The sequence below is a fragment of the Physeter macrocephalus genome, chromosome 14 (assembly GCF_002837175.3).
Source record: "Physeter macrocephalus isolate SW-GA chromosome 14, ASM283717v5, whole genome shotgun sequence".
In the NCBI taxonomy this organism is placed as follows: Eukaryota; Metazoa; Chordata; class Mammalia; order Artiodactyla; family Physeteridae; genus Physeter; species Physeter macrocephalus.
In genome coordinates, this window is record NC_041227.1 from 73,377,855 (window position 1) to 73,399,118 (window position 21,264).

The 21,264-nt window shown below is 45.1% G+C and overlaps 2 protein-coding genes and 1 pseudogene across 4 annotated transcripts in view; 2 read left to right on the plus strand and 1 right to left on the minus strand.

Annotated features, from left to right (window-relative positions):
• Positions 1-6: 6 nt before the first annotated feature.
• On the minus strand, positions 7-2,365 carry LOC129392780 (glycine cleavage system H protein, mitochondrial-like; annotated as a pseudogene).
• BCL7B (BAF chromatin remodeling complex subunit BCL7B) lies at positions 1,953-6,705 on the plus strand. The gene is made up of 5 exons (XM_055089752.1): positions 1,953-1,958; positions 2,277-2,373; positions 4,565-4,735; positions 5,319-5,398; positions 5,654-6,705. Exons 1-5 carry the CDS (start codon positions 1,953-1,955, stop codon positions 5,744-5,746), a joined length of 447 nt encoding a protein of 148 aa, XP_054945727.1. The 3' UTR covers positions 5,747-6,705.
• A 5,523-nt stretch (positions 6,706-12,228) lies between these two features.
• Positions 12,229-21,264, plus strand: part of BAZ1B (bromodomain adjacent to zinc finger domain 1B) — a 72,472-nt gene continuing 63,436 nt past the window's right edge. For all 3 annotated transcript variants that reach the window (XM_028498271.2, XM_028498270.2, XM_024119113.3), the window contains exon 1: positions 12,229-12,663. In XM_028498271.2, coding sequence (XP_028354072.1) covers positions 12,557-12,663 — 107 coding nt within the window. In that variant the 5' untranslated portion in view covers positions 12,229-12,556. The remainder of the gene's footprint in view (positions 12,664-21,264) is intronic.

Here is a 21,264-nt window from a genome sequence, read left to right on the forward strand (position 1 = left end):
GCTTTTTAAAAATCTATCCACCACTAATTTAAGACAACTATGCTAGATTAAGTTGTTTCAAACTGGATTATTTAGGGGTCCCATTTTCACTCCTCAATAGATTTTATGTATTTCTCATATGCTTCCTCACTCATTAGTTCATCTAGTTCTGAAGGCTTACTGAGTGTCATCTTGATCAGCCAACCATCTTCATAACAAGATTTGTTGACAAGTCCTGGATTTTCTGCTAGAGCTTCATTAATTTTAACAAGATTTGTTGACAAGTCCTGGATTTTCTGCTAGAGCTTCATTTCTGTTACATCTCCTGATAGAGGAGAATGGAGTTCACTCCCAGCTTTCACACTTTCCAAAGCACCAAATTCCTCTTGTTTGTTCAATTTTGTCCCAACTTCAGGCAGACTACAGTAAACAACATCTCCTAAAACTTCCTGTGCAAAATTGCTGATTCCCACTGTTCCAACACCGTTTTCTGTCGTTACCCATTCATGTTTGTCTGTGAATTTACAACCCGACAGCAGAGCGGGTCCGGTGCGCAGCGCCCGGTTGGTGCCCGCCCGCAGTCCCCAGGGCCGCAGCGGGCAGGACGTGTTGGGCGCAGAGGTGGCACGCAGGCTGCAGACCGTGGCCCGCACGCCACCGTTTTCTGTTGTTACCCATTCATGTTTGTCTGTGAATTTACAACCCGACAGCAGAGCGGGTCCGGTGCGCAGCGCCCGGTTGGTGCCCGCCCGCAGTCCCCAGGGCCGCAGCGGGCAGGACGTGTTGGGCGCAGAGGTGGCACGCAGGCTGCAGACCGTGGCCCGCACGCTCCGCACCACTTGCGGCGCCATGTTCGCAGAGAAAAATGTTTTTAATATGGTGAATGGGGGAGGGGGAGCAAGTTGTAATGCTGAATCATGAGCCATTTTCATACAGATATATGTATAGGTTGTTTCTGGTTGTACAGGTGATTTTCATTTCTTTTTCTGTATTTTCAGAATTTCTTATAGTGAATGCATATTTTATGTGAGCACAGAATCATTAAAATAAAGGTAAATGAGAGATCAGAAAAAAATAATGATAAAGCCAAATGTTGGCATGGGTGCCGTGATGCTTGTACTCCAGATATATTGCCAACCTCCTTGTAGAGAGTGGTGAGTGAGCCACAGTGTATTTTAAGAAAAATATGTTTAGTTTATACTTTTTGATCTAGAAGGAATTTTTTTTGTGAATTTAGTCACATAATCCAGGAAAAAGTGAAAGTTGAACATTGTGGGTTTATTCCTACTAGCAATAAACAAAAACAATCCTAAAGGTAAAGCTAAATGTCCACTAGTTGAGTAGTGATTAAGTGATTATGATATCTGGAATATTGTGCAGCTAGTAAAAATCATGTTTATGTAGCCTCTGCAGTCAAATGGTAAAGTGTAATTACATTAAAATTATGTTTGCATATGAAAAAATGAAGGGAAGGACTGCATATGTGTGTACAGTTGATTTATTGCCGAGCTAGTATTGAGAGTATTAAGAAACACTAAGTTGTATTACTAGTACAATGCACGTACAATAAATAGGCAAGTATAAAAAGTATGAATTAGTAAATTTGAGATTATTCAGATTTGAACTTTTGGCTCTTGGGATGCCCTCATTTGCAAATGCTTGGATTGACGATTTCCTGTCCTGTGGATTATTTCCTTGTTTGTTGCAAGCTAGTGCTTACCTTCCCACTGTGGTTCCCCCACATGTGTAACCTGCATCCTGCTTGAAGGCAGAGGTGGACATGGGAGATCATTTTGAGTGGATGTGGTGGATTGCTGAGGAATAGAGCTAGCGGGGGCCCCTTGTCCTGTCACTGCTTGCATTACATTTCTTTGTCCAGTCAGAGGTCCTTTCTTCTTTCACTTTTTTTTTCTTCCCTGCTGTGCTACTAAAACAGGGATTTTTCTCAACTGGGTATTTTGTGTTTCTCACCCATGCATGTAGGGAGGGACTGGACAGAGCATTCTCATCAGGGCAGAAAGCAGAAGAGTCCTACAGGGAGCTCTAGTGGAAGATATGTATCTGCCTCTCACTTGCGATTCATGATATTAGCACTGGAAGGGTCCATTTTACTGACAGAGACACTGAGGCCTGGGGACACCTTGTCCAGGATCCTGTTATTCCTCGGGTCCTGGATTCTGAAACCACTGTTGTTCCTCCTGTTCCTAATCCAGACCTCTCTGGTGTCTCAGCACCTTCTCTCTCTCTGTGAGTCTTCTGCTTGGCTCTGTCATATTCCTCTTTTTTTCCTTTTCTAGAAAGAAAAGTCAAAATCGAACAGTTCAGCAGCCCGGGAACCTAATGGCTTTCCCTCTGATGCCTCAGCCAATTCCTCTCTCCTTCTTGAATTCCAGGGTGAGTTGCATCCATATGTCTTCCTTGCAGGAAAATGAAAATTTAGATGACCCATTAATAATCAGAAGAATAGCCTGTGTGTCATTTCAGTGCCTACTGTTTTGCTGGTATCTTCCTGGGCACTTTATGGAAGGCTTTTCATTTAAACCTCACAATAACCCTGCAAGAGAGACGACAGTCTCCTCACTTTCCAGTTACGGAAACTGAGGCTCAGAGAGGTGAGGTTACATATCTAAAGTCACATCACTTGTAGGTGGCAGACCCCATGGTGGGTCCCGGTTTTCTGGATCAGAAGCTCTTTTCTTTAGACTGTGTATTTGATGAGAGTGCCTCAGAGGAGACCCCCCCCATGCCGGGGCATCTGCCCATCCACCCTTAGCCCAAGCTCTGCCTCCTAAACCAGTCTTCGGTGGACGTCCGGCCTGAGTCAGCACTACACTCATAACATTACCTTTTATACCTGTGTGGCAGCTACCGTTTATGAAGCATTTTCACTTCAGTGTCTCATTTTTATCTTTACATTAGCCTGTGATATAAACCAGGCAGTTATCGTCATCCCTATTTCAGAAAACTGATGCTTGGAGAAGAAAAGTATTTGCCTAAGCAGAAGAGTGACAGAGCTTTATTCTTTTTTGTGATAAAATGCTACTTCCATTTTAGTATAGAAGGTGGTGGTCATTGTAGGATAAAGACTAGAAGGGGCTTAAAATTTTCTCTTTGGAACTAGACTGGGAGCGACCAGGTATCCCCTCCTCACTTCTCCCCCAGTCCCTGCAAGGTCAGTGTGGTACAGGAAGAGAATACAAAGGAAATGTTTTCTAGCTGTGTGAGATGTTCCATCATAAAGCTCTGGGAGACATGGGAGGCTCCATTTCCTCAGTCTGGGCACTATCTCATCCTTTTTGTTCATTGAACATTTAATGAAATCCTACTATGTGCCAGGTACTGTGTACTGCACTGGAGATTCAAGGACCAGTAAGCCACAGAGCCTGCCTGCGCAGAGTGTAATGGAGGGAGACTGGTGTGTAATACAGTAAATGCAGGTGTGCAAAGGAAACAGCAAGAGCTTAAAAGAGAGGGTGGTCATTTCCACCCAAGGGAGCCTGGGACACGAGGCTCTGTGGAGGAGGTGATGCCTGAGCTGAATGTTGGCATGTCTAGGGGCTTTGCAGGAAGACTGGAAAGAGCATGTCATAACAGACACTGGTACTTGAAGCTGCCCTTAGGGTAGAGTCTAGTGTGGCAGGAGCCAGGGTGCATGGGGAAGAACAGCAGGCGGTGAGCCTGGAGATCAGAAGGGAGTCTGTAGGTTGGGATAGGGCCATCTCGTGGGCAGTGGGGAACCAACAAGGGTTTAGAAAGATCACTCTGGCAGTGGTATGAGGTCTAGTGGGGGTGCCTGAGACTGCGGGAAGGGCAGTTGGGTAGCTGTGGCTGGAGGCCAGGCGAGAGATCATGAGGGCTGAGCTGAGGCCACAGGAGAGGAAGGAATGGGCACAGGCCGAGTCAGGGCAGTGGGTGGGGCAGATTTGGTGACTGGCTGCTGGAGGGCAGGGAGAGGAAGGCCCTGCTGACTCTGTGTTTTTAACTTCGGTGATGACTTTAAGCCTTCAGGCAGCGCTTCCCAGGTGGGATCCCATGGTCCTTGAGGCAGTGAGATGGAGCCTAGGCAGGTGCAAGGGCCCGAGCTGACCATCTCCAGACACTATCACCGTCCTTCAGACAGCTGAGAATAGCAGACAGACTATCATTTTCTACACCTCTTGTATTGTGAGAAAGGTTGAGAGGCACAGATGTGTTCCTCCCTTCACTGGACAGTGGGAAAATACCAGGTCCCAGCTATAACCGGTGGATAATAAAGAAGGGATTAATAAGCATATCTTGACCTTCCTGAAATATAAATGTTGCATAAACTTAAAAGATTCTGGCTCAATCTTGTGGTGCTTAGAATACGTGTCATAAAATAGAACATGCTTAAATTAATCCATTTAGACTCTTGTTGGTAAGTTGCAGTGCACAGAAGCCCCGAGAATGTCTGCCTTTGGTTCAGGGGGGCTGTTTACAGCCGTGATCATTGTGTGCCCGGCTGTGTCCATGCTGTCTGCAGAGACACCAGGCCCTTGGCTCTGTACTGAATTGCTCTCAAAAGTGACCACCCTCAGCTGTTGCCTTTGTCATGTTTGGTTTTCAGATGAAAACAGCAACCAGAGTTCCGTGTCTGATGTCTATCAGCTCAAGGTGGACAGCAGCACCAACTCGAGCCCCAGCCCCCAGCAGAGCGAGTCCCTGAGCCCAGCGCACACCTCCGACTTCCGCACAGATGACTCCCAGCCCCCCACCCTGGGCCAGGAGATCCTTGAGGGTGAGTCTCTGTTGGCCCACGATGAGCGTCTTGGAGGGGCCTTGCTCTTGCTCTTGATGTTTCTCTTCTTTGGAGTCACAGGGGAGAGAAGGTGCCCCAGAGCTGGCAGCTTCAAGCCGTTCGTCAATTGTTTGAGGCTATTTTGGGGAATGGTTGTATTTTCCCCTTTCACAGAATGAAGAAAGAAAACAGCAACACAACTTCTCTGTAAGGAAGGCACTTTTCATATTTGATGCCTGGTATGATTCTCTCAAAAACCCCATGAAATGGCAGCTGTTATCTCCATTTTACAGATGAGGAAGTAGTCTTAGAAAAGTTCAATTGCTTGGCCATGATCACACAGCTAGTAACTTGTGGAACTGTGTGTCTCATTTCATTCCTTCTAACTTCAGAGCTCCTGCTCTTTGCACTAGATCCTGTGAATTTCTTCTTGTAATGGATATTGATTCTGTGGCCTGTGTTGCCTCTTCACCAAGGCGTCTCCACGTAGCTCCCAGGAACACTCCCCCAGCTTGGGGCAGAGATTCCACAGGAGACTCCTGCCTCAGGAGGCCCTGCAGTTACGCTGACCTTGCTTTTTCAGAGCCCTCCCTGCCTGCCTCAGAAGTTGCTGATGAACCTCCCACCCTCACGAAGGAAGAACCGGTTCCATTAGAGACACAGGTAAGGAGGTGCTTTGGGTTTCCCAGTTTCTAAGAAAAAAGCAAGGGCTCTCTTAATGTGCACTGGCTCTATAGCATGGGATGTGCTGTAGTTGGGAAGGCAGCACGGACGCTGGGCTCCAGGTTATAAGGTAGGGGAAGAGGTCTGGTTATCTGTGAGACGGTGGGGGGTGGACTTCTGGGTTGTAATTAGGGTGGGAGGGGAGGTCTGGTTCAGAGAGATGGCCCTGTGACCCCATGCTCTGGCTGCTTCTAGATTGCTGAGGAAGAGGAAGACTCAGGCGCGCCTCCCCTGAAGCGCTTCTGTGTGGGCCAGCCCGCAGTGCCGCAGACAGCGTCGGAAAGCTAGCACCACCCTGGCGCCCTTCGCCTCCTGGCCCCAGGCCTCTCTTGCATTCTGGTTCTGGCTGTGCTGTGCTGCTGGGCTAAGGGCAAGCACTGGGCTCCAGAGCCTGCACATAGGAGCCTTCTGGGCTGGAAGGCTGACATAGGACTGGGGGTCGTAACGTCATCTTCCCGTCCCTGGCACCTGTGTCTGCTTGATCCTGAGAAGAGGAGCACTCCTGTCCTTTTTGCACCCCAAGTAGGCTGGAGCATCGGCCACTCCAGGGTTCATCTGTCACCTCCAGGTAGCAGTCTCTGCTCCGGAACCTCTGGACTGAGCTGCTGGTGCTTCTACAAGAGGAAAGAGATGTGGAAGGCATCCTCTAGAGAAGAGAGTGCCTAGGGCTTACTTGAATTGAATGGAGACTGTAGATTCATGGACTTTCCCATAGGGCTAGGGGCCCTGTAGGCTGCTGTTGGAGAATGCCTGAGTAGACTCCGGAGGCAAGGGAAGGGCTTCGCTCCATGAGAGGGCGGAAAAGTCCATATAGATTTCTTGCTATCCTGGCACTTCTGCCCATTCCTGAGGTTATCCTGCCTCTCATGGGCTCTCTGGCTGCTGACAGTCCTTTGTCCCCCACTGTAACCATCCCCTTCCTTCAGCACGTGCAGCTTTTGCTGTTTCCACCTGGACATTTCATTCCAGCATCCCCTGCCTCCCGCCACGGTCCCCAGCACTCCTGCCGCAAACTCTGCCCCAGCGAAAATTTGAGGTTCTGACAACAGCACCCATTCCCACAGTACTCCTTCAGCTCAGACTTTCTAGAAAGTTCCCTTTTCTTTGAAATCTGCATGTTTAATTGAACCTCGTGATTTTATTTTTTGTTTCAAAAAAGTTTAAGAAAATGGAAATGGGCAACAGTGAGTGAAGACATATTTTAGCACCGAATAGAATATTTTTAAAATTAAACTATTTGAAATATGTCTTGTTGGTACCTGAGTGCTTCATTCTTGAAGGTTGTGGAGGGCAGGGGCTGGGGGGCGTGATGGCTGAGTGCTAGCGAAGTCTCTGTGGGCTGGGCCCTGCCTGTTGTCTTCACTCCCACAGAGTGACTTTCTGATGAAAATGATTTGGAGACTCCATTTGAAGTTGTCATGTACTTGGAATTATACTTCTGTCCCTGCCTACACCAAATGAAAACCTGTGTACACTGTACAGCTCCAGGTCCTTAGGAGGCTGACTTTTATTCTTTAACTTTTTTTTTTATTATGGTAAAATACACAACCATAAAACGTACCATTTTAACCATTTTAAAGTGCACAGTTCAGCGGCACTAAGTACATTCACAGCACTGCGCAGTCATCACCACTGTCTAGCTCCAAACATTTTCATCACTTCAAATAGAAACCCATACCCTTTACGCCCTCATTCCCCATTTGCCCCTCCCCCCGAAGGCCCTGGCTATCACAAGTCTGCTTTTTGTCCATGGGTTCCTTTTTGCTCCCGATTCCAAAAGAAAACAGTAGAGTCATGGTGGAAAAGAATTCTACATTCTATATCTCCAAGAATTTCATTTCTTGGAATTCCCTGGTGGCGCAGTGGTTAGGACGCCTTTCTCCCAATGCAGGGGGCCCGGGTTTGGTCCCTGGTCAGGGAACTAGATCCCACATGCCGCAGCTAAGAGTTCACATGCCACAACTAAGGAGCCCACATGCCACAACTTAAGGAGCTGGTGCAACCAAATTAAATATTTTTTAAAAATTTCATTTCTGTATTCCCTAAAGCGATTCCTCTCATTTCTCTTAGGGGCTCCAGGTGTCGTGGATGAAACTAGAATCCCAGTTAATTCTGTTGCCTTTTTTTTGTCATCTCTAGTTGGTTTTTTCATCATCTTTAGTTGTTTTTTTCTTAAAAATTTAACAGGTACTAAAAACTGTTAATGTCACAGATAATAGAATCATATGTGGTACATGAAGTATGTCTTATTAATTTGTTTAAACAAAGGAAGCTATTGAAAGTATAATGAATGACCAAGAGACCATAAAAAGTGACCAGGCAGATTTTGGAAAAGAATCAAATAGAGGATCCTTTTAGTGGGGAATAGTATTTAGAAACCTAGATAAGCCTAGTTTTGCTGAAGAGGAAGGAGTCTGAGGGAAGAAATAGAAACACAGGACAGATTGTGACGGGCCTTGAAGGTCACGTCAGAGTTTGGTTTTCCTCTGTTGGCTTTAGGGAGCCAACCATTAGAAGCCAAGAACAGGGGAGTGACATAGCAAGATGCCATGGAGAGGAAAGAGAGGGAGGCAGGAGGACAAGTTGGAAGGACCCTGCCAACCTTATCCAGATATGTTTGCACTTATCAAGAGGAGAATTAGAGTTCTGTGAGTTTGAGGATAGAACAGCGATAGGTACATGGAAAACAGTAAAAATACATGAGGCAAACCAGGGGAAACAAAAGAAGAAAGGAAATGCAATCAGTTCACCATGTGGATCATTTGTGAATAATTCATAATCCTAAGTTATACACTGACTATTGATTGAACTGTTGCAACATAATTATATATGCTTGTATACGTGTATGGTGTTTCTGGGGGATTTATAAGAGGGCTAAGTCCTCATCTTCCACTGATGAAAGTCAACAGCTAATATTAAAACTGAAAAACTAAAAAAAAACAGCAATATATATGTTATTTAGAAATAGGGAGGTAAATACCAGAGGAAACAACTTAACATATTGAAAATGGATGCCTGGGGGAAGCAGGAAGTGGATGGGGGAGAGCACTGCAGGGCTGCTTTTTGTAGAACTATTTTTCTTAACTCTGTTTATATGTCTCCTTTTTGGAACCATGTCCATTTTACCATGAAAAAATGCATAATTTTAATGTAGTTTAAAACATTTTTAAAGAAAGTCATTACAGTAGTAGTTTTGGCCAGAAATAACTGAAGTAGGATGCAGCGGGGATGGCAGGAAGGGGACGGTTCACGATTTTAGGCAGGCCGAATTGCTGTCATCTGATTGACCCTATGGCTGTGGAGCTCAAGAGAGGTCAAGGCTGAGCCTGTGAGGTTGTGAGGAAGGTGGGGCCATTAATAGAAATTAAAAACACCCACACAGAGCAGGTGATGGAGGGAACAGAGATCATAGACTGCAGATTTGGGATGTTTTGAGGTTTAGGAACCAACAGGACAGGCCGGAAAATACCAGTCAGAAACTGAAACTGTAGGGAATTCCCTGGCGGTCCAGCGGTTAGGACTCCATGCTTCCACTGCAGGGGGCACGGGTTAGATCCCTGGTCAGGGAACTAAGATCCCCGCTAGCCACATGGTGCAGTCAAAAAAAAAAAAAAAAAAAAAGACAAGCTGAAACTGTCTAATCAAGGGTTTCAGTCTGCATCAGTGAAAGAGGGGTGTTAAAAAATCTTGTGTTAATTGGCTCCATTGTTTGGAAATTGGAGCCATAGAAAGAAATGGAGGACAACCACCAAGCAATAGTCACATTAAAGTTTATTATTTTTTTCTATTTTAAAATGAAAATATAATCACTGTAGAAAAACAAATGGAAAAATATACAAAAAGATAAGAAAATAAAACCAACCATAACTCCATCTCTCCAAGGTAAACACTGTTCTTTGTTTGGAGAGACACTTCTCAGCTCCTTTTCTTGGGACTCCAGCTAATAGGCTGTATTCACAAAGCCCCACTTCTAGCTTCCACTTCAGTCTGCAGGATTTCCAACTGTGTTCTGGATGGCTCCCCAGGGTACCTCCGGTTCTTATGGCTGAAACTGAGCCCATCACTGAGTCTCCCATTTTAGATCTCTGCTTTACCACCCCCAGGGCTGGATTCCAGTCCACAGCAGCCCCAAGCACTGAAATGACGACGGTGACCATTCTCATGTGTAATTAGATGCATTTTTTGAAATATCAAAAGTTTCCACAATTTGTTTTTTGCATGTTTTTGGAGTTCTTATTCTGTGTGTAGTCTGCCGTTAGTTATCCAGTTCTGCAAGTGTCCATCCCGTTAGCCACTTAGTCTGTGCCTCAAATCTGGCCACCTGTCTCCACTGATCTTGCTACACATTTGAGGCCCTTGCCACCAGTGCCACAAACTACTGCAGTTCCCTTCTATAGGGTCGCTCCAATTCGACCCTGACACACTTTGGCCAGGATGATGACTTCCTCTGCCACTCTCATCTCTTGATACTTTCTGCCTGAAAAATCCCTATGTTTCAGGCACATTGTCCTGAATTTACCAAGTCTGCTCTGCTGCTCTCTCTGCCTAGAAAGTTCATCCCTCATTTCCTCTGCCTAGTGGAGTGTGCTACTTACCTCTTCACAATCAACTCAGATGCCACATCCTCTGAGGTTTCTCCTAATCCTCTTGGAAGAAATGGCTACTGAAGGAAGAAGAGCTCCTTTCTCTGCTAGGTGATCAGAAGGGGCTTCATAGAGATGGCGTCTGACCTATATCTATGGAAAAAAAAAATGTTGCCTGCCATATCAGTAAACAAAGGATGTTGCAGGCAACAAGCCATCACCTTACAGCTGAGCCATGAGGGAACTCAGGATAGAAACGGCATGCCTGCCATCTAGCAGTGCCCCCCCGCCACCCCCAAACTCAGGAAGAGAAAGCACAGGATACTGGCCCCAGATAGCTGAGGTGTATATCAAAGGAATGATTTCAGTGAGCTCTGACTTTTGCATCTTCCCATACATAGAAAAGCACTAAATTTCTTAACTTGAGATATCTGGTTTTCTTTAACAGTAATCTTTAGATGTTCTGACTACTACCTGGTCTTTGTTGCAAAAACTCCTATGTATCCTGGCTCCTCCCTTACCTCTTCCAAGCAGTCTCTCAGAGCTATCTGAGATGTTGTGTCCTGGACTTAAATACTCGGTTTTGTCTGCCAAATAAAACATAATTCTTAACTTTTAGGTTGTGCTTTTTTGTTGTTTTCCAGTTGACACCTAGAACTTACCTTTTACCGGGGGGTATCCTTCTCACTTCAAGGTGAGAAGAAAAGGAGAAAAAGGTCTGGCATTGGCATGCTGCCATTCAGGGACATCTAGCAGTCTAGCCCTGTCGAAGACCAGGCTGGGAAGGTATGTTTTGGGCACTGAAGATTTTTGAACCAAGGGAGACAATTTAACCAGGGATGAATGATTAATAAGTGTGTTTTTGACTGTACTGGATAGCCAAGCAGATTTTGGACTATGTGGGTGTAGTGTGCTTGGAGAAGTAGCTCAAATGTTCTCACTCTCCAGGCACAAGGTTGTGATTTTGTGGTTTTCCAGTTGACACCTAGAACTTACCTTTTACCGGGGGGTATCCTTCTCACTTCAAGGTGAGAAGAAAAGGAGAAAAAGGTCTGGCATTGGCATGCTGCCATTCAGGGACATCTAGCAGTCTAGCCCTGTCGAAGACCAGGCTGGGAAGGTATGTTTTGGGCACTGAAGATTTTTGAACCAAGGGAGACAATTTAACCAGGGATGAATGATTAATAAGTGTGTTTTTGACTGTACTGGATAGCCAAGCAGATTTTGGACTATGTGGGTGTAGTGTGCTTGGAGAAGTAGCTCAAATGTTCTCACTCTCCAGGCACAATTATTGCTGTTTTCTTACTGCGCACTTTGTACAGCATTCATCACACAGGACTGTGATTATTTCTCTCATTTTTTCAAGTCTCATTTTTTTCCCCTGTAGCACCCAACGCAGGGCCCTGACCATTGTAGGTGCTAGTAAAGACTATTTGAATGAAGGTATGTATTTTTAATAGACATGTTGTTTAATATATTTTTCCAAAGAAGCTTCTGTATTATCCTTTCCAGCAAGCCCCTAGAAGCAAGCATTATACTAATATCCAGATCTCAACCACACTCTAGTCTAGAAGCAGGAAACTTTGGGGGGAGCAAGGCTGGGGCTCAAGTTATCCCTCGTAGAACCTTTGCTGAGGTAAGGTCTGGAGGTTACTTCCCGCCAAGCCCTCCTCCCATCCGCCCCACCCGCGCAACTCCGGGCGTGGCCGAGAGCGGCGCCTTTAAGAAGGGGGCGGAGCCCAAGTGAAAAGACAAAGCCCCTGGCCGCGCGCTCCCCCTCCCCCCTCCGGCGCACCACACGGACAGTGGTGCCCGGATGTCGGTGTCGCCTTCGGTGACAGATGGCGCAGTGTCTGTATATGTTAGAGGGCTTCTCTGGCCTGACCTCTTTGAATTCCCGGCCTTTCGGTCCCCCGCTGTCCCCCACTTTCAACTCCGCCGCTGGAGGCCCGCTCCTGTCACTGGCGCTTACATAACGTGACCTTTCACCTCTTCATACTGCCCTCTAGTGCGCTGCAACCCAACTAGGCGGCCCGGGAAGGGGGAGGGACCCAATCGCAGAGCGGCAGCTCCTCTGAGCCAATAAACTCTGGGTGCTGACCAGCTCTCCGCCTATTGGAGCATTCGCCACCGGCGCCACAGGGGAGCATGTTAGTGTGTGCGCTGGCTGGACCGGGGGGAGGAGGGGAATCTCCCGCCATTTTTCAATAATTTCCTCCGGTGCAGCTGAGGGCGAGTCGTGACTGCCGAACGCGGGGACCCGTAGAGAAGGTTGGCCGGAAGCTTCGGAGCGGCGCGGCAGTGTGCGTGGGAGTTCTGTGCCCTTGCGTCCCTTTCCATGGCCCTAGCGCGGCGGCGCTAGCACTGAAGGAGCCGAGTTCGCGCCGCCCTCTCACCCCTCCCCTCCCCCATCCCACCCCCGGGAGCCAGGCGCTCGCTCCGGGCCGCGGGGCCTAGTGTTGCGCCGCGGGCTCGCCGAGGAGCAGCCGCCTTCCCCGCCGCTGCCGCCGCCGCGATGGCGCCGCTCCTGGGCCGCAAGCCTTTCCCGCTGGTGAAGCCGCTTCCCGGCGAGGAGCCGCTCTTCACCATCGCGCACACTCAGGAGGCCTTCCGCACCCGGGAGTATCCTTTTCCAGTCGTGCCGGCCAGGCCGCCCGCGGGGTGGGGTGGGGCGGGGTGGGCCGCGCAGCCCCGCGCCGGTGGCAGCTGTCAGCGCGCCCGGCGCTGGCGGGCCAGCATCCCGAGCCCGAGCCCCAGGCCCGCCGTTCCGGGAGGGTGGGCGGGCGGGCCGGCCCGGCTCAGGCCGCCCCGGAGCCCTGCGCCCTCCATCCTTTCCTCGGCCCCGCACTTTGTCACCGGGCCTCGCTGTCGATGAACGACCCTCTATCCCGCCCTGCCCCCCCCTCCCCAGGGGGTTGGCTTTAGGCCCTAAGTACCGAGGGGTGAGCGGGGTTTCCTTTGCTGCTGCTTTTTTCTTTTTAAATTAAGCCTTCCACTTAAGTTTTGGAAATTGTACTTGAGCGGCCTCGTGATCTGGGTTGTACAAGTCGCGACTGCGTCTTCCCGGATCTCTGCGGGGATATTTGTGTTTTGCTCCTCCCGAGTGGACTTTAGGCTGGTGATGAACTGACAGGATTGTGAGGCACAAAATCAAGAATGAATGTCCAGACTTAGAGAAGAGGCGGTAAAAAAGTTACCTTGGAGGAGCGGATGCCTTCCTTCCCTGGGCATGCACAGATTTGGAATTTTGACGATGTACGGTAGATCAGTACTTGTGTTTTAACAGCGTTTCAAAAAGACACGCTTAAAGTTTTTATGTTGTATTTTAGAAACACGAGGCCGATGTTTTAAATAAGAAGCATCCTTTCCTCTAATCATTGCTTAAGGTTCCTTGCACAAGCTTATTAGTCTTTTAGTTGAAAGTTGTACGACTTATTCACTTTTTTTATGGATGCCAGATGCGTCCTTTTTGAAGCTCAAGTGTAAAAAAGTTTTCTGAATCAGGCTTTCTTTAGTGTACAGAAAGCTTCAAGAGTGAAGGGTAATGTATTCTTTAGTTTTATCACCCCTTTCCCTTTGGAAGGACTTGATTTATTAGTAGCTTCAGTTTGCTTGCTTCAGTATGGAAGGAAGTGCCGGTGTGAGCTATATCATTTGATTTCATTTCTCTTTGATCCTCCCTTTAATGTAATGCTTTATGGGATAACCTCATTCTTGTTTGAATGCAGTTTGTGGATGTTAGGTGTTTACATACAAAGCGATTTGGCAAGTTGAGTCGATGCTGTAGGAGGGCTCTTGAAGAAATGCAGCTAGAGCATTTCAGAGCTGAAATGGATCTTGGAGATGGTGGGGTTCTCCTGCTTGGGTATGCCAAGTGGGCCCACACAGTTGAGGTTGGCTTGCTAAAGGTCACACACTCCGTAAATGATGAGAATCAGGAGTAGAATTCAGTGCTCTTCGTACCTCATCCCTGAAAGTAAATCAAGAGAGGAACATGGAATGCTATTCTTTCACTTTTAATAATGTTAGTCCATTGTTTGTGTCAGTTTATGGTATGATAAGGTGCATTTAAGGGAGGGGTCGGAGTGGTAATCTGGTTCTTTTTCTTGTCCTGTTAGGACTTTTGGATTGTTTTGGAGAAGTGCTCTAGCTCTATCAAATACTTTATTCTAAAAAAGTGCCCAATTTTTTTTTTAATAGCATTCCAAAACATCAGTGAAGTAGAAAATTACTTTTGGGAATCTGCCATATCCTTTTCAGATGTCATCTTTTGAGCAGTTGATGGTTATTCACACTAATATTACTGGATGTTGATTTTTCAGGTCTGGTTCTAGTGGAGTATCAGAAACTGCGATAGGGAGGAGACAGATTCTAAGTCTGTACTAGGTACTGAGCTCTGTAAAAAATTGCTGTAAATAGCTAATTTAGAACTGGCAGCCTCGGCTTTTTCATATCATTTACTGAAATCACTGAAATACAGTGATACATATGAGGAGTTTCTTTTAATGATGACAGTTGAAAACTGATACGTGGAACTTTTTAACTGTTATGTATTTAATAAAAATTCTTCATCTTTAAAATTTCCCGTACTAGTATTTAGAACCCTTTTAACAAAGGAGCTCTTAAATTGTGTTACATATTGGGGGAAAATTGCTCCCTTGGTAATTTCTACAAGTGGAAGCACTTTGAGGATGGTTTTAAAACAATTGTTCTGTGTGGTTGGCAGGTTGGCATATTTCTTTATAGGCTATTAGTGATTTCATAGAGGAGAACAAGTATGTGGTTGGGTAACTGCTGCATTTGAAGTATTGTTATTTCCAGTTCTTAATTTATAGTTATAATTATGTTTTAATAGGACTTTATACTTTAATTTTCTCCTAATACCTACCTTTTGGTTGCATGTATATTCTATGGCAAATTAGTATGGTGTTTTATTGACTTAAAGCTGTGAGCATTGTGTTCTTGAAGGTATTGTACATCTTCATTAAACTTAGAGTGGTTGTGAATGATGCGCACACTTAATGACTGGGTTATATATTGATGTTTATTGTACTGTAGCTTTAAATCTATGGTACATTGCTTTCTAGGATAGTACTACTGCAGGCAAGACAGTAGATCTTGGTTGGAAAAATTAACTTTATCGGAATCACTTCTTGATGTGATTATTTGACAATAGAATTCTGCCCTGACTGTGTTTAAGTCAAGATAGATTTTTAAGGAGGAACTGAACCTACAAGTAGCCTGCTGTAGATTAATATTTTTTTTGTTTTGCTTTATCCTAGTTTCTAAAGCCTAGAAACTAGTTCATAACCTTAGTAGCATCAATATGAGAACTTTTAGATGGTGTAATAAGGAGGGGGTATTAGAATATACAGTTCTTCTGGCTCTAGGCAAGAATAACTTGATTTGCCTAGAGTTTTAAGAGCTGGGGTTAAGTTGTAGTTGCAAGACAGGATTTTATTGGGCAGTTGGAATACTGAGCTCTTATGTCGATTTTTATAATTTAATTTCTTTAAAGTAACAGGTTATTATCAGATTAGAGTTATTTTTAACTTAATGACAGACTGGTCCAAAGAGAGAAAAAAGGGATAAAAAGCAACCTTGAGTTGGTGCTTTGTCTTCTCACTTAGCACTCTTAGCGTTATAGTTATGCTTATTTAACCTCCATACTTTTATGGGCCACTTCCTTTCAGGCTATCAGGTACTTTATTGAAAGAAACAATACTTACAAGGCTAAAGAGAACAAAGAAGCACAGTATATGGTGGTAAGGAAGTAGCTCTTGAACTCTTGAAAAAGTAGATGCATTATGAGATAGTCTAGGATTTGAACTTAATCATTTATAGCTTACACAACCTTTGGAGAATTGCTTTGACATTTTGTCTGCAATTATAAGTGCAGCAGTCACTGGAACATAAAAACCACAAATGGCATTTGCTTTGAGCGGTTATTTGAGAGTGATTGACTTATTTTGGTAACCTAAAATCTGAAATAGGATTTAGAGCCAGCTGACTCAACATCCTTCTTTTTGTAAAAAAATAATTAATTATTATTATTTTTGGGGGGCTGTGTTGGGTCTTCTTTGTGGTGCGTGGGCTTCTCGTTGCGGTGGCTTCTGTTGTTGTGGAGCACGGGCTCTAGGTGTGCGGGCTTCAGTTGTTGTGGCGCATGGGCTTAGTTGCTCCGTGGCCTGTGGGATCGTCCCAGCCCAGGGCTCGATCCCATGTCCGCTGCATTGGCAGGCGGATTCTTAAGCACTGCACCACCAGGGAAGTCCTTGAATATCCTTCTCATGGGCTTCTTTTTTCCTCCTTTCATTTTCATTTTTTCTTTGACTTTTCTCTTAGCATAAGTCAAAGTAATAACCAGAACAGAGTTACATAAACTTAAAACTACCTAATGTTAGGGGTGGTTGTAGAAATTTCAGTTTTAGACTTTTGAAATTAATCTAATTTGAATGACTAGTCAGTTAAAAATTGTGTTGTCAGAGGACATTCATTCCTAGACGTAATCGTTAGGTTTATAGTGCTATCCAACAGAAATGTGATGTGAGCCACATGTAATTAAAATTTTTCTAGGGCCACATTTGATAAAAAGGAAACGGGTGAAAAAAAAGGAAAGGCACATTTTTCTTATTACAATTTTCAGGCTGAAGGAGCAGTCCCTGTCTGCAGTGTCCTTTTCTAGTGGCAGAAAGATCAGGAGGAAACCATGACAGCTCTTTAAGCTTCTTCCTGGAAGTGGTGTCCATCACATCTATTGGTCAAAGCAAGTTATGTGGCGGGGCCCAACATCTGTGGGGAGGGGATGTGCTTTCCTCTTCCCAGGAGGCATTGCAAGCCACATGGCAGTGGGTGGAGGTGTAGAATCCTTTTAGGGAAGAGAGGTGGATATTTGGAAAGAATAGTACAGTCTGCCACATTTTAGGGTTAAGGGAACGTTTCCTGGGGAAGGTTGCTTTTAAGTTGAGATCCAAAGGATGGTTAGAATTTAGTTTATTTTGCCAGTTATATCTCAGTGCGCTGTTTTTGTTTGTTTTTTTGTTTGTTTTGGCTGCACTCGGCAGCTTGTGGGATCTTAGTTCCCTGACCAGGGATCTGACCCGGGCCCCTGGCAGTGAGAGCGCTGAGTCCTAACCACTGGACCACCAGGGAATTCCCAATTTTGAAAACCTGAAAGAAGTTTCATATGGCTGGAGTGAAGAAGTGGGAATGGAGATGCAGTGATGAGAGATACAGAAAAGGGCTGCATCACAGGTCCTTGTGAGATAGGCTGAGGAGTTTGGACTTTGCCTTAAATTTAGTGGAGGCTGTTGAAAAATTTGAACAGGAAAGAAGCAGGCTTTTAGGTTAGGAAGATCACTGTGGCTGCAGCATTGAGAATGGATCTGCAGCCTTGAGACTAGTGGCAACTAGATGGTGATTAAATAATTAAATAATCTAGGCAATAGATAATGGTGGTCTAAATAAATTTACTAGCCCTTGAGGTGGAGAGAAGTACAGTTGATGGATTTCTGAAATTAAGTAGATTTGACAGCGTTTGGTGATTGATTGGGGAGGAATCAAGGGTTATGTTTTGGTTATCACTTGGTTAGTGGTGTTCTTCTCTGATATAGAGGACCCTGTGAGACAGGAGGGAAGGGGGCAGGGCACAACCTTAAAAGAATGACATAGCCCCTGAGGACATAAAGTGGTTAGAACCGATTAGGCCCAAGTTTGGGGAAGAATCTACTTCCAGTAGACCTTGAGCCTCAGTATACGCTCATTGCGATACATTAGAATATTGTAAATGACACCCACAGGTGCCCTGACTGTTTGAGGCCAACCATAAAAGGCCAGAAAGTGGGCAGTGGCCCAATTCCTGGAAATCCCTGCCCCTTCCCCCAAATAGTTGGAGTAATCTTCCTATTGCTTAGCCTATGAAATTACCCAGCCCATAAAAACTAACCATCCCATATTCCAGGGCCTGTTGCCTTCTGAGAGGGCCCACACTCTGTCTGTGGAGTGTGTATTTCCCTAAATAAACCTGCTTTCCCACTTAGGTCTTGGGGAAAACTCCCTTGCCTGACTGCTTGCATCCTTCACAAGCATCCTATATTAATAAATCTACTTCTTGCCTATGGCTTTGCCTCTCGCTGCATTCCTTCTGCACTGAGGCATAAAGAACCTGAGCTTCATTAGTCCTGAGACCAGGTGTGTGGTTTCAGCAGGGAGATTGTGGGTTCAAGTCCCATCTGAGATGTGATTGGGTTTGAGTCCCAATCTGAGGTGTGGGGTTTCATGGAAGAGGATCAAGTAGTGTTTCTTTTGTTTTGACTGTCAAGGGTGGTGGGGGACGGATAGGAAGTGAAGTGTTTAGTTACGGAGGTTCTTATATTGAATTGCTGAGTATATCCAAATGGAGATGTATATGTTGCTAGTATATATATGGGCCTGGAGTTCAGAGAGAGGAGACAGAGCTGGTGATAGAAGTTATTAGCATATATAGATAGTAGTTGAAGTTACGGGCATGGATGAGGTCACCCAGAATGAGAATGCTATACTGATGATGATTTTCAAAGGAGGGTACAAAAGATCTGTATTAGGGTAGAAGAAACTGTCATTATTTGAAAAACCACACTCAGTCAATCAATATTTGGTATTTAAATACATATTGTTTGAAAAAAGTTGGAAAAAAAGTTTCCTCTTTTTTCCTTAAAATAATAAAAATCATAGAAAATAAAACACAATAAAATCTTGATGGGTGGAGTGATTTTCAATACTGTGGGGGCCAGAGGATTTTTCCCTTTGCAACAACATATTTGTATTTTAGGAGGCCTGAGGCCAAGTGAGATTTTTTTGTTTGTTTGTTTTTTTCTTTGCGGTACGTGGGCCTCTCACTGTTGTGGCCTCTCCCGTTGCGGAGCACAGGCTCAGAGGCCATGGCTCACGGGCCCAGCCGCTCCGCGGCATGCGGCATCTTCCCGGACCGGGGCATGAACCCGTGTCCCCTGCATCGGCAGGCGGGCTCTCAACCACTGCGCCCCCAGGGAAGCCCGCCAAGTGAGATTTTTAAATCAGAAGAAATGGGTTTAAAAACAAGACTGAGAAAAGGTTGTGAGTGTGAGAAGCACAAAGGACCAGAGAAGAAGAGGATTACCAGTAAGGCCAGTTAACCTGTTTTAAAATGTTATGACTGGATGAGAAATGAGGATCAAAAGCTGGATTTGGAGAATGGTTCTTTTATTGGAGAGAAAGGACACATAAGTGGTTACAGTTAGGGACTGAAGAGGTTAGGATGATTCCCTGGTTTCTGACTTGGACACTAGGGCCATTCAGTGAGATTGGGAGTATCTGTTAAAGAGCAAGTCTGGGAGGGAGTGGAGGAGTAGTAAGAGTTTAGTTTTAGAAGAAGTTGGATTTGAGGGATTACTGAGGCATCCAGGTGACAGCAGTCTTGTGTGTTATTGGCCATATGGGTCTTGATCTAAGGAGAATGGACTGGGCACATTATTCCTACTCCCCACCCCACCGGGCAGAGCCTCATGACTTGCAGGATCTTAGTTCCCCAACCAGGGATTGAACCCATGCTCTCAGCCACTGGACCACCAGGAAATTCCCACATTACGGAGATTCCCACATTATTCCTACTTTTAAAAATAACAACTAATAATAAAAACTTAATGTTTTCTCTTTAGAACATATTTGTTAATCTCACATTCTCTCTGATTACACAGTGAATTTCTTCAGTGTAGCTGAATGATATATTAGAATGTTACTAAGCTTTTTGAATGTTTAAATAAATCCACGTACTGATTCTTTATTTTACCTCCCCTCCCCAGGTGCAAACAGGCAAACAGAAAACAAATCCATTTTGTTGATAAGTTAGTTATGATAATGTCCCTGTGGAAACCATGCTATTTCCTTTTCTCTGGGGGATTTTATAAGTTTTCAGTGATTGGAATTACATAGCTGTCTATGGAAGTCTGACTCCTGATTTTTACTGGTGCTCTATTTTGTTTAATCATTTAAATATTAGCAACAACCCGGTGAGGAAAAGAGACATATTGCTTTGTTTTTGGCAGATCCAGAGAATGATATGGTGAGAGAAGGTGCTTATACTATTGACTAAAACTACAGTTTTGGATTATTTATGGATTTATCCCTGTCATTTGTCTTTTAACTGATCATAACCCTAGAAAACCAAGAATCTCTTTTATATTAAAAATGAATTATTTGTTTAGTTGTGAGGTAATATTACAAGGGGAGCTGTTTAAATACTTTTTATTTCAACCATTATATATAAAAACTGTCACTTGGAAAGTACAGAGATTGGCAGCTAATTCTCTAGTTGTGGTGTAAGTTTATTATCCTGCATAGCATCTCTTGCTGTGCATGAAAGTAAATTAGTTACTTGTCGTTTGAATTTGAATATGGCTGGGTGATAATGAATTACAATTGGGATGGTATGGAAAGTTACCATATACATGGCACTAGTTATAGGATCTCTTCTTTCATCTCCCTTACAAAGACGGAATAATGATTGGTAAACAACTTGTGGACGTGGTATTATTGGAGATGACTTAAGCTCTGGATAAATATTACTATATCAGAATTATTTTTAGTACTTTATGGAATTTATTTTGTAAACCTTAGAGAATCAACAAGTGTTTCCAAGATAGACTGGAAGGCTGTTAGTAAATGGATCATTAGCATATGCACGGGGTTATTCCAAACTGCCTGTGAGACTGCTGGAGCCATCTCATCTTACTGTGGAACTGATTCTTTTTTTTGCTCTACGCGGGCCTCTCACTGTCGCGGCCTCTCCCGTTGCGGAGCGCAGGCTCAGCGGCCGCGGCTCACGGGCCCAGCCGCTCCGCGGCATGTGGGATCTTCCCGGACCGGGGCACGAACCCGCGTCTCCTGCAGCTCAGAGGCCATGGCTCACGGGCCCAGCCGCTCCGCGGCATGCGGCATCTTCCCGGACCGGGGCATGAACCCGTGTCCCCTGCATCGGCAGGCGGACTCTCAACCACTGCGCCCCCAGGGAAGCCCGCCAAGTGAGATTTTTAAATCAGAAGAAATGGGTTTAAAAACAAGACTGAGAAAAGGTTGTGAGTGTGAGAAGCACAAAGGACCAGAGAAGAAGAGGATTACCAGTAAGGCCAGTTAACCTGTTTTAAAATGTTATGACTGGATGAGAAATGAGGATCAAAAGCTGGATTTGGAGAATGGTTCTTTTATTGG

Coding starts and splice junctions, on each gene's coding strand:
- BCL7B (XM_055089752.1), top strand. Junction 2,374..4,564: donor TCTCCTTCTTGAATTCCAGG/GTGAGTTGCATC, acceptor TTTGGTTTTCAG/ATGAAAACAGCAACCAGAGT. Junction 5,399..5,653: donor CGGTTCCATTAGAGACACAG/GTAAGGAGGTGC, acceptor GGCTGCTTCTAG/ATTGCTGAGGAAGAGGAAGA.